The following is a 15994-nucleotide window of genomic DNA, read 5'->3' as shown; positions in this document are numbered from 1 at the left end:
CTACTCCCATGCCAGCCTGTCCCAGTCTACCTGCAAAATCTGTTCTGTTAGATCATTGCTTTTCCCCAGACCACTTCTCTTTGCCTAACTTCTGTGGGTCTACAGATTATATCTTGGTTATCATTTACTTAACTGCTGATATCCACTTATAAGTGAATATATACCATGTTTAGCTTTCTAGCTCTGGGTCTGGCCTCAGGATGATTTTTTGTGATTCCATCTATTTGCCTGCAAATTTCATGATGTCATTTTGTTTCTCCTTTCTTTAGTAGAGGGACATCTAAATTGTTTCCAGTTTCTGGCTACTATGAATAAAGCTGCTATGAACCTAGTTGAACAAGTACCCTTGTTTTAGGATGGAGAGTTCTTAGGGTATATGACCAAGATTGGTCTAGCTGGGTCTTGAGGAAGATTGATTCCCAGTTTTCTAAAGAACCACCATATTGACTTCCAAAGTGACTGACTGTATAAGTTTGCACTCCCACCAAAAATGGAGGAATGTTCCTTTTGCTCCATGTCCTCTCTAGCATGAGCTGTCCCTTGTGTTATTGGTCTTAGCCATTCTGACAGGTGTGAAATAGAATTTCAGAGTAGTTTTGATTTTCATTTCCATGATATCTAAGGATGTTGATCATGTATTTCTCAGCCATTTGGGATTCTTCTTTTGAGATTTCTCTGATTAGGTTTGTACTCCATTTTTAAACTGAATTATTTGGGGTTTTTTTGATATCTGGTTTCTTGAGTTCTTTATATATTTTAGACATTAGCCATCTATCAGATGTGGAATTGGTTAATTTTTTTTTTCATTCTGTAGGCTTCCACTTTGTCCAATTGATGGTGTCTTTTGCCATGCAAAAGCTTTTTGGTTTCTTTCTTTCTTTCTTTCTTTCTTTCTTTCTTTCTTTTTTTTGCTTTTACGAGACAGGGTTTCTCTGTAGCTTTGGAGGCTGTCCTGGAACTCGCTTTGTAGGCCAGGCTGGCCTCGAACTCACAGAGATCCACCTGCCTCTGCCTCCCAAGTGCTGGGATTACAGGCGTGCACCACCACCACCCGGCACTTTTTGGTTTCTTAAGGTCTCATTAATTCATTGTTGATCTTAGTGGCTGCACTAATGGTGTTATATTTAGAAAATTGTCTCCTTTGACAATGTGTTCAAGGCTATTTTCTACTTTCTCTTCTATCTGGTTCAGTTTATGTCGAAGTCTTTGACCCACTTGGATCCACTTGTGCAGGGTGATAAATATGTTTCTATTTGCATTCTTCTACACGAAGACACCCAGTTTGACCAGTACCATTGTTGAAGATGCTTTCTTTTGCCTTCTTTACTGAAAACCAGATGTTCCTATGCATTTGGACTTACATCTTCAATTCTATTACATTGATCAGGGTGTCTGTCTTTTATGCCAATTCCATGTGGGTTTTATGACTAAAGCTCTGTAAGACAGCTTGAAATCTGAGATGGTGATACCTCAGCAGTTCTATGGTTCAGGATTGTTTTAGCTATCCTGTTTTGTTTGTTTGCTTGTTTTTCCATATGAAGTTGAGAATTGTCCTTTCAAGGTCTGTAAACAATATGTTGGAATTTTGATGGGGGTTATGTTGAATCTATAGGTCTATTTAAATTGTTTATCTGATCTTGATTTAACATTGATAAATGGTATCTATCAAAATTATCCATTTCTTTGAGATTTTTCAATTTGATGGAGTACAGATTTTTAATATATGTCTTTAGGATTCTCTAGATTTCCTCCTCTGTTGTTATGTTACCCTTTTTGTTTCTGATTTTGTTCATTTGGGTATTCTCTCTCTGTTTTTTAGTTTGGACAAGTATTTGTCTATCTTGTTGATTTTTCTCAAAGAACCAATTATTTCTTTCATTAATTCTTTGTATTGTTCTCTTTGTTTCTATTTTATTGATTTCAGCCCTCAGTTTGATTATTCTTGCTGTCTACTCTTGTATATAATTATTTCTTTTTGTTCTGTACCTTGTAGGTGTGCTATTAAGTTGCTGGTATGAGATCTCTCCAGTTTTTTTATATAGGCAATTAGTACTGTGAACTTTCTCTTAGCACCGATTTCATTGTGTCCCATAAATTTGGGTATGCTGTGTATTCATTTTCATTGAAATCTAGAAAGCCTTTTATTTCTGTTTATTTTGGTCTCGACCAATTTTTCACTCAGTAGAGAGTTGTTCAGATTCTATGACTTTGTAAACTTTCTGTTGTTTCTGTTTTTGTTGAAATCCAGCTTTAATCTGTGGTGGTCTGATAGGATGCAGGGAGCTGTTTCAATTTTTTGTATCTGTTGAGGCTTGCTTTGTGTCCAAGTATATGTTCAATTTTGGAGAAAGTCCCCTGAGGTACTGAGAAGAAGGTATTTTCTTTTGTGTTTAGGTGAAATGTTCTGTAAATATCTGTTAGGTGTATTTGGCTTATAATGTCTGTAAGTGCCAGTATTTCTCTGTTTAGGTTTTGTCTGAATGACCTGTCACTGGTAATATTGTGTCCCCCAGTATATTGTGCATCCTAATAAACTTATCTGGGGTCAGTGAACAGAACAGCTACTAGATAGACATAGAGGCCAGAAAATAGTGGCACACACACCTTTAATCCTTGCATTTTGGAGGCAGAACTCCATTTGGATATCTGTGAGTTCAAAGCCACACTGGAAACAGCCATGCATGGTGGCACACACCTTTAATCCCAGGACTTTAGATCTCATGTCTGTCTTGGGAAAGACACACACCTTTAATCCCAGGAAGTGATGGCAGGAAGGAGAAAAGTATCTAAGGTGTGAGGACCAGGAACTAGAGGCCCATAAAGCTTTTGGGCTTTTGAGCAGCAGTTCAGCTGAGATCCATTCAGAAGCTTCCAGTTTGAGGAAACAAGATCAGCTGAGGAATTGGCAAGATGAGGTTGGCTGTGGCTTGTCTTGTTTCTCTCATCTTTCAGCGTTCACCCCAATATCTGGCTCCCCAGTTTGTTTTTATTAATAAGACCTTTTAAGATTCATGCTACATCTGTCCATGGGTGAGAGTGGTACATTGAAGTCTCCAACCATCAATGTGTGAGAGTCAATATGTGATTTAAGCTATAGTAGTGTTCCTTTACAAAGTTGGGAGTCCTTGTGTTTGGGGCATAGATATTAAGAGTTGAAATGCCATTGTGGTGGATTTTTCCTTTGATGAGTACATAGTGTCCCTCCCTAACACCTTTGATTAGTTTTGATTCATAGTCGGTTTTGTCCGATATTAAAATGGCTACACCAACTTGATTCTTATGTCCATTTGCTTTCCAACCCTTTACCCTGAAGTAATATCTATCCTTGATGTTAAGGTGTGTTTCTTGAATGTAACAAGAGGATAGATCCTGTTTTCGCATCTATTCTGTTAGTCTCTGCTCTCTCATTGGGAAATTGAAATAGTTGATATAGAGAGATACCAATGATAAAAGATTATTGATTCCTGTTATTTTGCTTGTGGTGGTTGTATAGGTGGTAGTGGTAGTGGTAGTGTGTGTGTGTGTGTGTGTGTGTGTGTGTGTGTGTGTGTGCGCATGTGTGTGTGCGTATGTGTGCGTGCGCATACGCTCGCTTTCCTTCCTTTGGTTTTGCTGGTTTGAGATTATTTCCTTATTTCCTATGTTTTCATGGGTGTACTTAACCTCCTTGGGTTGGAGTTTTCCTCTTAACACTTTCTGTAGCTGGATTTATAGATAGACATTTTTAAATTTTTTTTTAAAATCATGGAATATCTTATTTTCCCCTATTTATGATAATTGAAAGTTTTGCTTGGTATAGGAGTCTGGCTAGGCATTTGTGGTCTCTTACAATGCATGCAGCACATCTTTCCAGGCCCTTCTGGCTTTTCAAGTCTTCTTTTATGTGTTACTTGTTCTTTTTCCCTGTTGCTTTTAATATTCTTTCTTGGTTCTGTATGTGTAGTGTTTTGATTATTTGATTATGTGTTTAGGGGACCTTCTTTTCTGTTCCAGTCTATTTCGTGTTCTGTAAGCTTCTTGTACCTCTGAAGGCACCTCCTTCATTAGGATATTTTTCTTCTATGATTTTGTTGAAAATATTTTCTGGGCCTTTGAGCTGAGATTACTCTCCTTCCTCTTTTTCTGTTTTGGTTTGGTCTTCTCATGGATTTCCAGATTTCCTGGATGCTTTGTGTCAGGAAGTTTTTAGATTTAGAATTTATCTTTGACCAGTGTGTCTGTTTCTTTTATCCTACCTTCAATGCCTAAGATTCTCTGGTCCATCTCTTGTATTCTGTTGGTGAAGCTTGTCAGAGTGTGGTGGCTGTGTATTGCCAGCTTTACTGTCCTGCTTGGCTGGTGTGTCCACAGGGAATGCCTGCTAGTGTTGGAGGCTGGAATGCAGTCAGGGGAGGGAGGTCAACAGGGGTTGTCTGTGGTATTCATGAGATACATGGGAAGGAGGGGTAGGGAAGCCACAGCTTATGAACTGTTGCAGCGCTAGTGAGTAGAGGGGCGGGGGGAATTGGTTCTAGGGGAAAATAGAGAGTAGAGAAGTTCTGTGGGCGGCCTGCTTACATTTTTAGCAGGCATGACCTGATGCTGAGCAGCTGGTCTCAACTTGAGTTAGGGCCTGGGATATAGTGTCGATTGGAGGGAGGGAGTTTAAGAGGGGATATACAGTGGGATCCACAGGAGATGTGGGCATGGCAGAAGGGAGACCAAAGCTAATGTTCTGTTGTAGTTCTAGGTATGAGCCTGAGAGATTGGTCCTGGAGTCGCAGAGAGAATGGAGAAGGTCCATGGTGGCACCCTACCTGGTTTTCTGGCAGGCATGGCCTCTGGTTGGGCAAGTAGAGTCCACCTGAGTTGGCCTCTAGGATACAATGATGAGAGGGAGGAGGGAGCCCAGGCGGGCATGGTTTCTGGTGCATACAGGAGATGGGGGCATGGTGGAATGGAGACTACATGCAGCTGGTGCTCTGTTGCAGCACTACAGAGGACCCAGAAGGATTGGGTCTAGGGAAACGGAAAGTGTGGATATGGTTTGTGGAGATGCTACCTGGTTGTCTGGCATGCTGGTATTTAATTTCTTAACCTGTGACTACCCTTCTATTCTTTCAGAATTTCAAATTTATAATACCTTGTTTTTCTACTTTCTACACATAAGCGTTTTTATATTAAAATATGATTACATGTCTATTGTTTTCCTTGTTCAACTCATGTTTAGGAAGTTATGTTGGTGAGATTTTAATGGTGTAGCTTCTGACATGAATTTGAATGAACAAGGTGGGTATATGGGAGGCTTTGAAGGGAGTAAACAGAAGGAGAAAATGATTTAATAATATTATAATTTCAAAAAGAGAAGGAAAATAACCTTTGTCTATATATGTCATTTTCATCTGGAGTTTATTCAACATAAACTAACTGTAATAACCTTTTAAGTAATATTTTTATTCTTTGATAGCTTCATACAATGTATTTTGATCATGTTCACTCGCTTCAACTCTTCCCATATCCACCTTCTCTACCCTTACCTCCCTACTAACCTAAATTTGAGTTTTCTCCTATTTTTTTTTTTTTCATATCAACTCCAGTTTGTGTTGTCTAACTACTCCTGGAAGTGGGGTCTTCTATGAAGATAATTTAAGGACTATACACTTGGTATTAAAGCCTTCCCTTAAGGAAATTCAAAAGATAAAGCATATCCAGGTTGAGAGTAATTTGTCCTAGATATTTACATGTCAGTTATATTTCTGTAGTAAAACATCATGACCAAGTTTACTTGGGCTTATTGTCCCAGAGGAATAAGAGTCTGTCATTGTGGGTAAGCATGGCAGTAAGCAGTAGACATGTTGGTTAGAGCAAGATACTGAGAGCTCACATCTTGAACCACAGGCATTAAGATCTCAAGCCCCACCCTCACTGACATAATTCCTCCAGCATGACCACATCTCCTAAACTTCCCACACTGTACTACCAACCATGGACCCAGTATTCAAATTCCTGAGACTAAGCAAGGGTAATTTCTCATTTAAATCACCACCTTTTATTCCAAAAACCAAAGCCCAGAGTCTTTTCTGAGATTCAAGGTAGTCTCATAATTAACCACCTGTAAAATCCGAAAACAAATTATACATTTCTAACATATAGTAGCACTGGATGCACATTAACATCCCAATAGGAAGGAATGGGGCATAGTGAGGAAATACTGCACCAAAACATGGCTCTGACATCTCTAACATCTTGGGGTCTCCACTGCAATCCAGGTTTCACACAAAGGCCTCTTAGGGTCTCTTGCCCTCTTAAGTTCATTACCCACTGTTGCCTGGCCTCTGTAGCTTTCTAAAACTGTGGAGAAAGATTCTATGACCCCTTTACTCTTATATCCTTCATAACTCTCAAGCCAATACCACCTGGATGACGTTTCTAAAGCTGCCAGCAATGCAGGCAAGACAAATGGAAGTCTGTTGTATCAAGATAACAGTAGACTAAAAAATGCTTACTCTAGTAACAACTTTGGAAATGAAACTTTCAGTGGAATAATAAATATCAATAGTAAATAGGAAACAATGATTTCAAATTTCATGTTGAAACTTTAGCAATATGTACCCTGAACTTAAGACAAAAGGATAGAGGAATAAAACTCACCACAAAAAGTTTAAAGCAGTAAGAAATTGGAGCAGAGTAGAAATATCAGAAGCATGATACTGATTATTATCATAATTTCTTATTAGTCAGGATTTGCACAAAGATGTTGAAGAAGCTGGTGCACTGCAGAAAAATCATGCTTCTGTGACATCCATGAAGTCCATAGAGGTTGCGGAGGCTGCAGAAGCTTCTTGCCTGCCTACTGCAGATGAGTCATTAAGCACCCGGAGCTGTGAAACACCAGCAGAACAGACTCAGAGCAGTGATCCAGAGAGTTCAGTAGAAGTAAATGATGCTGAAGCAGCAGGAGAGAAAGAAAATCTTAGTGATGATAAAACTTCAGAGGAAGAGACAAGTGAAAATGTGCCTAAAGTACAAGACAACACAGAGCCACCAAAGAAAAATACAATTACTTACTCACAGATTATTAAAGAAGGCAGAAGATTTAATATTGATTTAGTATCAAAAGTAAGTACTAATTTTATACATCTTAACGCAGAACAACAATAATTTCAAATGATTGAAAATAGCATCTGGATATGTCAGTGTACTTTTCTTCATTTTAGTTTCTGAATTGTGTTTGCTTTACGTAAAGATAGTAACAGAATTTTATAATTCAGTTACAAAATAGTTGTTTTAAGTATAGGTCAAAATTACACTAAATGTTAGTATTCATATACTTACTGCACTTTTAAATTATACTAAATATTTTTATCTGTGAAGAATGTGTATTAGGGCAGGTAGTTCATCTTAATATTCTAATTTATGGGCACTATCAATTCCATCAGAAGAAAAATTCTATTGAATTTGTGTTCAAATCTCATGTTCTTTGCAATAAATTTTATTTAAATGTCCTTAGCCCATAAAATTTAACCTTAGTATAAATATTCCAAATGAACAAATGCATTTTTAAAAATCATACAGTCAGGTTTGAGGACATTTCTAGTAGTGGCAAAGGATGTGAAGAATTCTTTTGTCTTTGCTGGTGTTTCCATAATTAACTCTAACATTATTATCTCACTATAATTTCTGATGAAGTTGCTAGATCATGGGAGACTTCAATACTGCATGGGGTTCATAAGAAGCAAGGTTATTTTTGTTCAAATAATAATAAAATACCCCATCAGACTTGCCATAAAGGGTGTGATAAGAGAAAAGGGAGGGGAAAAATCATGCACCTTACATTTTGCTGATGAAATCCAGTATGCTCATTCCCCTGTTCACTTTGAACTTAGTGTGTGGAAATATAAATATTTCCCTACATAAAGTATTGTACTATTCAGAATAGTAGAGAAAAATCAACATAATTTTTTTTTTTTTTTTTTTTTTTTTACTTAAAAACGATTCTAAGTAAGCTTATATAACTCAGTTATGGAGCCAGTGTGCCAAATAGTAAAACAAATTGTTTAAAAGTGCTTCTGATAATTTTAGTGTGATTGCAGCTTTGTTTCATCTCATCAATGTGAAATTGACATGGTGGATCACTTAGGGGACATTGAAAAAAACTTATGGTTAAATACGGTACATGTATTATTTCCATGCTTCAGAAACTTATGTCTAAGATAATTTTAGTTGAAATTTGTATTTTATTCTTCAGTGAAAACTGAAATTCACTTGTTTTAAGCTTTATTTGACTTAATATTTAGAATGAATTTTTGGTCTGTATTAACATTTATAGAATTGTGTCTCTTGATGGAGTATTACATCAGAAATAATAATTATTAAGCAAATGAAATACCACTGTATTCTACTTTATAGTTAAGACTTGCCATTTTAAAAATTATGTAAGATGTATCACTTTTATAGTGTGTTAAGAATGAGGTAATCAAATAACATGGCATATTTATTTAGTCAGAGTATTTAGATTAATTTCTAAAAATGCCACATTAACTTCTGTTGGCGTAATGCTAAGTTAATATGATAGTTTACAAAATTGCACATTTGGTGCTCAAATTAATAATTGAGATAAAATTTTATGCAGCCATATTTCTTTGTGTAGTGAAACATTTTATTTAATTTTTTCTAGTTATTATAAATATACCTTTTATCTTTTTAGTGTATTGAGTTATAAATTATAAGTACCATGGTCATAGGAAATAGCCAAATATATAATATTTATACATATGGTTGAATTTCTAACATTTAGAAGTTTTATTGTTTTCCTCTCTGGTATTAATTATAAGGTACACTGAAAGATTAAGTCAGTCCTTCACACAGATATCAATAGTAAAATTGTTCACCTCTTGGAAAGATTATGTGTCATATAAACTTAGGGTATGAGGGGCTAAGAATTTGACTCTGTTATGGAAATGTATCACAAATCCATGTGAGGTGATTTTGTTTGTTTTTGGTTGGTTTGTCTATATTGGTGGCATAGGGTTGTTCACTGTATTGATCTCTTCTTAAAACCAACTGGCTCTATTTCTGGTTCAAAATCTTGTATCAGCCTTACATCTTTAGATCCTGAAGTGTCATATCTTTCAGATGACAAAGATATTTAAGAAGGAAATACAGTGGATATGTTGATGTACTGTGTGCAATATAACATTCTTAGCAGATCTGAGAAGAGATTTCATAACTAAATGCATTAACAGTTCTGTAATGTAATTCATGAATGTTCATATATCATCTAGACAAGAGTAGAAGAACTATTTAGGAGTTTAGGTTTTATTGTGAGAACAAGTTATGAAGAAACCTTTTATATTATAGTTTTTTTGGTTTAAATAACAGTAATGAACTGTGAACATTTAATGAATTGTCTTATGCAATATATAGATATACATGTATATAACTCAAATTCTAACAAGCGTGTGTGTGTGTGTCTGTGTCTGTGTGTGTGTGTGTGTGTGTGTGTGTGTGTGTGTGTGTGTGTGAGAGAGAGAGAGAGAGAGAGAGAGAGAGAGAGAGAGAGAGAGAGAGAGAGAGAGAGAGAGAGAGATATGCCATTTTCCATTATTTTGTCTTTGATCATGTCTTCTCAAACACTTTCTGCTTGCAGCTTCTCTATTCTCGGGGATTACTAATTGATCTTCTAATCAAGTCAAATGTTAGTCGTTATGCAGAGTTTAAAAATATTACAAGGATTCTTGCCTTTCGAGATGGAATTGTGGAACAGGTACTGTATCACTTAACTGTGTGGGTCAAGTTACTATTACTCTTTTAGAAGGATAAGAAAGGACAATTACTATTTTCCTAGTAAGGCAGTAAGTTCCAACTTTGCATGGTTGTTTATAAATGTAAATACAAAATTTGCTTCATTAAATTTCCTGTTTTGTTTTTGAACATTTATTCCCCAGGTTGATTTTAATGTTGAGGAAATGCTAGTTTCAGGCAGCAATACTATATTTGAATTGTCATTTGTTCCTTATTAGGGGTAACATGTCATTGGCCTTTTAATGGCATGAAGAACAAGTTGGCAGAATTAAGTAACAGAGCTCTCAAGTTAATTAGCTCTGTAGTTAACAGATATGCTATTAGAACTGATGAAAGGTGACAAGAAGCAGCCAGAATGGAATGGAAATGATAACCTTGTAATGAGGAAAGGAATACAAAGTATGATCTGGAATACTGTGTCATTAGGAAGCATTTTAAAATTGTCTTCATTTCCAAATACTTTTTAGGTTCCCTGTTCTAGAGCAGATGTCTTCAATAGCAAACGACTTACTATGGTAGAAAAACGAATGCTTATGAAATTTCTAACATTTTGTATGGAATATGAAGAACATCCTGATGCATACAAAGGTATTGCTTTCCATTAACTTGTTTTGTTAATTATTTGTGATTTTTATTTTAATATGGTTTCTCAATTTGGTAAACAACTAATTATTCTAAAATGCATTCTAACTTTGCTGTATCCAGTAAGTTAGCCATAGCAACATGGTACTATTTAAATTCATTCAAATTAAATACTTCATTCTCTCAGTCATGCTAGCCATAATTCAAATGCTTGGGACTCATATTCATCAAGTGGCTATAATGCAGAGATTTTCAACATTGTCAGAGTGTCATGCCAGGCCCTCATTTTTATTCTTTTTAAATGAAATACCCTGGATAACTGATTTTTTTAATCTATGTGTGTATGGCACTAGGACTGAATGTAGGACATGGCTCATGAAATATAGCCTATTAATTGATTGTTGATGTATGATACTCTTTTTGTTATTTTGTCATTAATACTAATACTAATAATACTACTAATAATAAATTGGTGTAGATGTCACTTTTGAGGACTGCTTTTACTAGAAATATTGAGCTCTTCACTTTGACATAAATGTTATGTGATGTATACTGGAAACCTCTAGATTTAGAGAAGGTGTGGTTTCCAATCTTAGCTTTAAACCTACTATTGTAATCTTACGGACAGTTATTTTAGTCTGTTGAAAATTGATTTTATTGTTTTAATGTCTGCTGCTTTTCAAGTACATTGGGGTGGAAAATTGCGTAAAATTAAAATATTTTGTTCATAATTCATTTATAAAATTACAATGAGAATTGTATCATGGTTTGTTTTGACGGAATTCTGAAAACCTCTTTCTTGCTAGTAAAGCCTGAAGAAATACCAGGTTGTTCTTTCCAGTGCCTAAACTTAGAGCCTCTCAGTCAGTTAACTTCTATCATTTTTATTAACTTGGATTATTTACCTAAACTAATGTCTTTTGTCACAGGATTGTTTCCTCCCACAAGTAGTACATTGTTTCTCTTAGGTAATGAAAGGACTAGTTTTGTAGGTGTTCCTTATTATTTTAAGTGTGATTATCAGCATGTTGGATTCCAGCAGCCACACAGAAATTAATTTCATTATTTTTAGTGAAAGTTTTTTTTTATTCTAGGTTTGAATGTAAAATATATATTTAACAAAAGGAAAATGCAAAATGTAACAAAAGTGACATTTTTATTAATGCATTTTATCAGTTCATTACATTTTATCTTGCTTAATATTTTCAGATTTGTGTTGACATTATTATATAGTTTAAGTGCTGATGAATTGAGGTTATTGCCATCCACCATAATTCATTGAATTATTTAATGTCTTCCAGGATTTTCTCATCAATAAAATAGTAAAGATTTGTCATTTAAAACTTAAAAACTATGCCATCAATTTATTTAGGATAATGAGGTTCTTCCTATATTTTGTTCTTAAGGTCCATAGTACATGTCCAAACTGTAGTAATAAGGATCACTGGTGTCCTGTTTGAAGTCTTTAACAGACTTGACTCTATTAATGTGGGATATTTTTAAATAGAAATTAAATTTTATTATAATTAATAAATTTTCATCTTTCTTTTCATAGCATATGAGGAAACTTCATTTTCTGAATATTTAAAAACGCAAAAATTAACCCCCAACCTACAATATTTTGTCCTGCATTCAATTGCAATGACCTCAGAGCCAACAAGCTGTACTGTAGATGGCCTCAAAGCTACCAAAAACTTTCTTCACTGTCTTGGGCGGTATGGCAACACTCCATTTCTGTTTCCTTTATATGGCCAAGGTGAACTCCCACAGTGTTTTTGCAGGTAAGTTACAATTTATGTCTTCTAAAATAGTTGTATGACTAACATGAAAATTAAACAAAGGTGAGCTTGGTGGTGCATCCCTGTGTTCCTAGCATATGAGACATGAAAGCAGGAGGGTTAGAAGTTCAAGGCCACTCTTGGCTACATAGCATGTTGAGGCCAGGCTTCTTTCTAGAAGCTCCTATCTTAAAATCAATTCAATGAAGAATTAGTATATACAAACATAGTTTATTCTGTTTTTTATAGGCAATTTAATGTTTTTTGGTTCCATCTAAATGATATATTCAGTTTGGCCTGTTTTGGGACCTGATAAAGTATTATAAATCTCTATTGTCACCAAACATTATGTTTCAACAATTATATTGTATATATGCATTTTTATCTTTTAGATTTATATTTATACTTATTTACATATTCAATTATATTTTATATAATTTTCATTGTTATATAAGTCTATTGTAAATGTACTATAAGCTGCTTTTTTTCCATTTTTGTGTTGATATTTTCTATTAACATCCTTGTGTATGTGTCTTAGTTAGGGTTTCTGTTGCTATGATGAAACACCATGACCAAAGCAACTTGGGGAGGAAAGGGTTTTTATTTGGCTTATACTTCCATATCTCTATTCATCATCAAACGAAGTCAGGACAGGAACCCAAACAGGGCAGGAACCTGGAGGCAGGAGCTGACTTAGAGGACATGAAGGGTTGCTGCTTACTGGCTTGCTTCCATTGGCTTACTTGGCCTGCTTTCTTATAGAACCCAGGATTACCAGCCCAGAGCTGGTACCACCCACAATGGACTGGCCCTCCCCCATTGATCACTAACTAAGAAAAGGTTTACAGTTGGATCTTATGCAGCATTTTCTCAATTGAAGCTCCTTCCTTTCATATAAACTCTGTAGTTTGTGTGTCAAGTTGACATAAGACTAGCCAGCACAGTATATCTTATGATATATGTGTTTAAGACTTCTTTTTGGAGCTAGAAAGATAGGTCAGTAGATAAAGCATGCTTGCTATGCAAGCATAAAGATCTGAGTTCATATCCTCAGAACCCACATAAAGAGCCAGAGGTAGTTATGTGTGTGTCAGTAACTCTAGGGTTCTGTGTAAGAAGTCTGAGACTAGAGGATCTCTGTGGCTTGCTGCCACAAACCTAGCTCCAAGTTTAGTGAGAAGCCCTGTCTTAGTTTTTCTATTGCTGTGATGAAACCGCATGACTAAGATAACGTATGGAAGGAAGGGCTTATTTGGCATACATTTCCAAAGGGGTAGGAGTCCCATCATGGTGGGGAGCCAGAGCAACACGTATGGTGGCAGGAGCAGGAAGCTCATCTCACACCTTCATTTGCAAGCAGGAAGTAGCCAGGCTGTGGTGGTGCATGTCTTTAATCCCGGCACTCAGGAGGCAGAGAAAGGTGGATCTTTGTGAGTTCGAGGCCAGCCTGGGCTACCAAGTGAATTCCAGGAAAGGCACAAAGCTACACAGAGAAACCCTGTCTCGGAAAAAAAAAAAAAAAAAAGCAAGCAGGAAGTAGAGTGAACTTGATGTGTGATGAGACTAAACACTTGAAGGCTACTTGTAGTAATATACTGCCCCAACAAGCAAGCTACATGTGCTAACCCTCCCCAAACAACCCCAACAACTCTTGAGGGATATTCTCATTCAAATCACTATACCCTGTTCCAAGGGAATAAGGTGAAGTGTGATAGAGCAGGACACCCATGGATGCACAGGCACACACATACACTCACACAAGCACATATAATACTTCCTTTAGGAGGCATACCTAAGAATGAAGTTTTATAAATTATTCTGTATGAGTGCTTTTCCTATATGAATATGTATGCATCACATGTGTGTTTTATGTCCTTGGAGACCAAAAGAGAGTATAGGAGCCACTGGAATTGAAGTTATAGATGGTTGTATGCTGACATGTGGTAGTTGAGAATCAAACATGGGTCCTCTGCAAGAGTACCCAGGGCTCTGAACCAGTAAGTCATCTCCAGACAAGAATGGATTATTTTTTTTAGCCATAGCATGTGTGTTTTACATTTTACTATCATAATATTGTTATTTCTTTTGATAATTGTATTAGTTATACCGTAGGAACAGTGTGTAGAAATTTCTATTTGCTTTATGTATTTCCCAGCATTTAAACAATTTCATTAGTCTTTACTCATTGCCCTGATTTCCTATGACTTTCAGCCTGTCATTTATTGGCTATTCATGATCTCTATTCTGAGGACTACTTTTTCATCTTTTGCCCATTTATCTTTTGGGTTGTTGCCCTTTTCTTAATGATTTATAGGATTCTTAAGTGTATTCTGATTATTGATCATAGTTAAAATTTTATGTGTTTTATCTGTGTTTGTGTGCTACAAGAAGATTGTTAAGATTATTACAGTTGGATTCAAGAAGCTTTTCATTTCTTTTTTAAAATTTTTTAAAATTATATTTGTGTTTTAATTTTACACATCAGCCATGGGTTCCCCTGTCCTCCCCCCCCTCCACCTCCTCCCCCCCTCCCCTCCCCTCCATTCCCATCTCCTCCATGGCCAAGACTCCCCTGGGGATTCATGAACTAAACCTGGTGGATTCAGTACAGGCAGGTCCAGTCCCCTCCTTCCAGGCTGAGCAAAGTGTCCCTGTGTAAGCCCAAGGTTCCAAACAGCCAGCTCATGCACTAAGGACAGGTCCTGGTCCCACAGCCTGGATGCCTCCCAAACAGTTCAAGTTATTCAATTGTTTCACTTATCCAGAGGGCCTGATCCAGCTGGGGGCTCCACAGCCTTTGGTTCATAATTCATGTGTTTCCATTCGTTTGCCTATTTGTCCCTGTGCCTCTCCAATCTTGGTCTCAACAATTCACACTCTTACAGTCCATGATAAATGGTGACCACATGAGAACAGGCATAGGCAGAGTGCTGGAGAGGTCCCCAGAAATCCACAATGATACATCCTCTGTAGACTGCCGGCAATGGTCAAGAGAAAGCCTGATCTGACCTAGTCTGGTGATCAGATGGCCAAACACCCTAACAGTCATGCTGGAACTCTCATCCAATAGCTGATGGAAGTGGATGCAGAGATCCTCGGCCAGGCCCAGGTGGAGCTCCAGGAGTCCAATTGTCGAGAAAGAGGAGCTTTTCATTTCTGTTTAGCTTTTTGACTGGTCGTATAGCATGGTAGTTAAGAATATGAACTTTGTAGATAGACTGCTTCTGATTAAGTAGGGGTGTCTTTATTTACTACCATTGTAACCTTGGATAAGTTTTAGCTATATTAGATGTCTAGGAATTAAGTTTGGTGTTTGAATTGTCTCTGTTAAAGCTATGTTTATTCTTTACTGTCTCTGTGGTTTGCTTACTTACTTGAACTCTTTTGAATTCTTCCTTGCTTTTCCCAGTTGTTAGGCTGAAACTTGAAAACTTATTAGATGGAATAGTCAGTGGAACTGACCCCTCCTTGAAATCAGTTCTATTAACCCCCAAAGTCTAAATCCTGGTAGCCTGTGGTTTATTTGAAACCATACCAATAACATTATTGACTAACACATATTTTGTGAGTATTGCTGTGACAAAAATTATGTAGGAAAGATTTCTTTTTTTTTTTTTTACTGTAACACACTCTTTCTTGGAGAAACAAACTGCTTTTGTGATGTTTGATACCACTCAGAATCTTAGGTGTAACACTTTAGTTTGCTGGCTATGAAATGATTGCAGTAACACAGTATGGACCATGTTGAACTTTGTGTTGCTTACTTTTCTCTCCACTGTGAATGGTACCATATACTGTTTCTGTGTCAGAGTGTGTAAAATTTGGATTAATAGTACGTTTCCATAATGCCA

General features: G+C 36.5%; 1 protein-coding gene across 1 annotated transcript in view; it reads left to right on the top strand.

Moving 5' to 3' along the window:
• Chm (CHM Rab escort protein) overlaps positions 1-15994 on the top strand; it is a 173255-nt gene that overhangs the window by 72480 nt on the left and 84781 nt on the right. The window contains exons 5-8 of the mRNA XM_036174898.1: positions 6717-7098; positions 9629-9745; positions 10251-10371; positions 11921-12146. Of these exons, the coding sequence (XP_036030791.1) occupies positions 6717-7098; positions 9629-9745; positions 10251-10371; positions 11921-12146 (846 nt within the window). The remainder of the gene's footprint in view (positions 1-6716; positions 7099-9628; positions 9746-10250; positions 10372-11920; positions 12147-15994) is intronic.

Source organism: Onychomys torridus, chromosome X (assembly GCF_903995425.1).
Source record: "Onychomys torridus chromosome X, mOncTor1.1, whole genome shotgun sequence".
Classification (NCBI taxonomy): Eukaryota; Metazoa; Chordata; class Mammalia; order Rodentia; family Cricetidae; genus Onychomys; species Onychomys torridus.
This window is presented reverse-complemented; position numbering and strand designations above follow the sequence as displayed.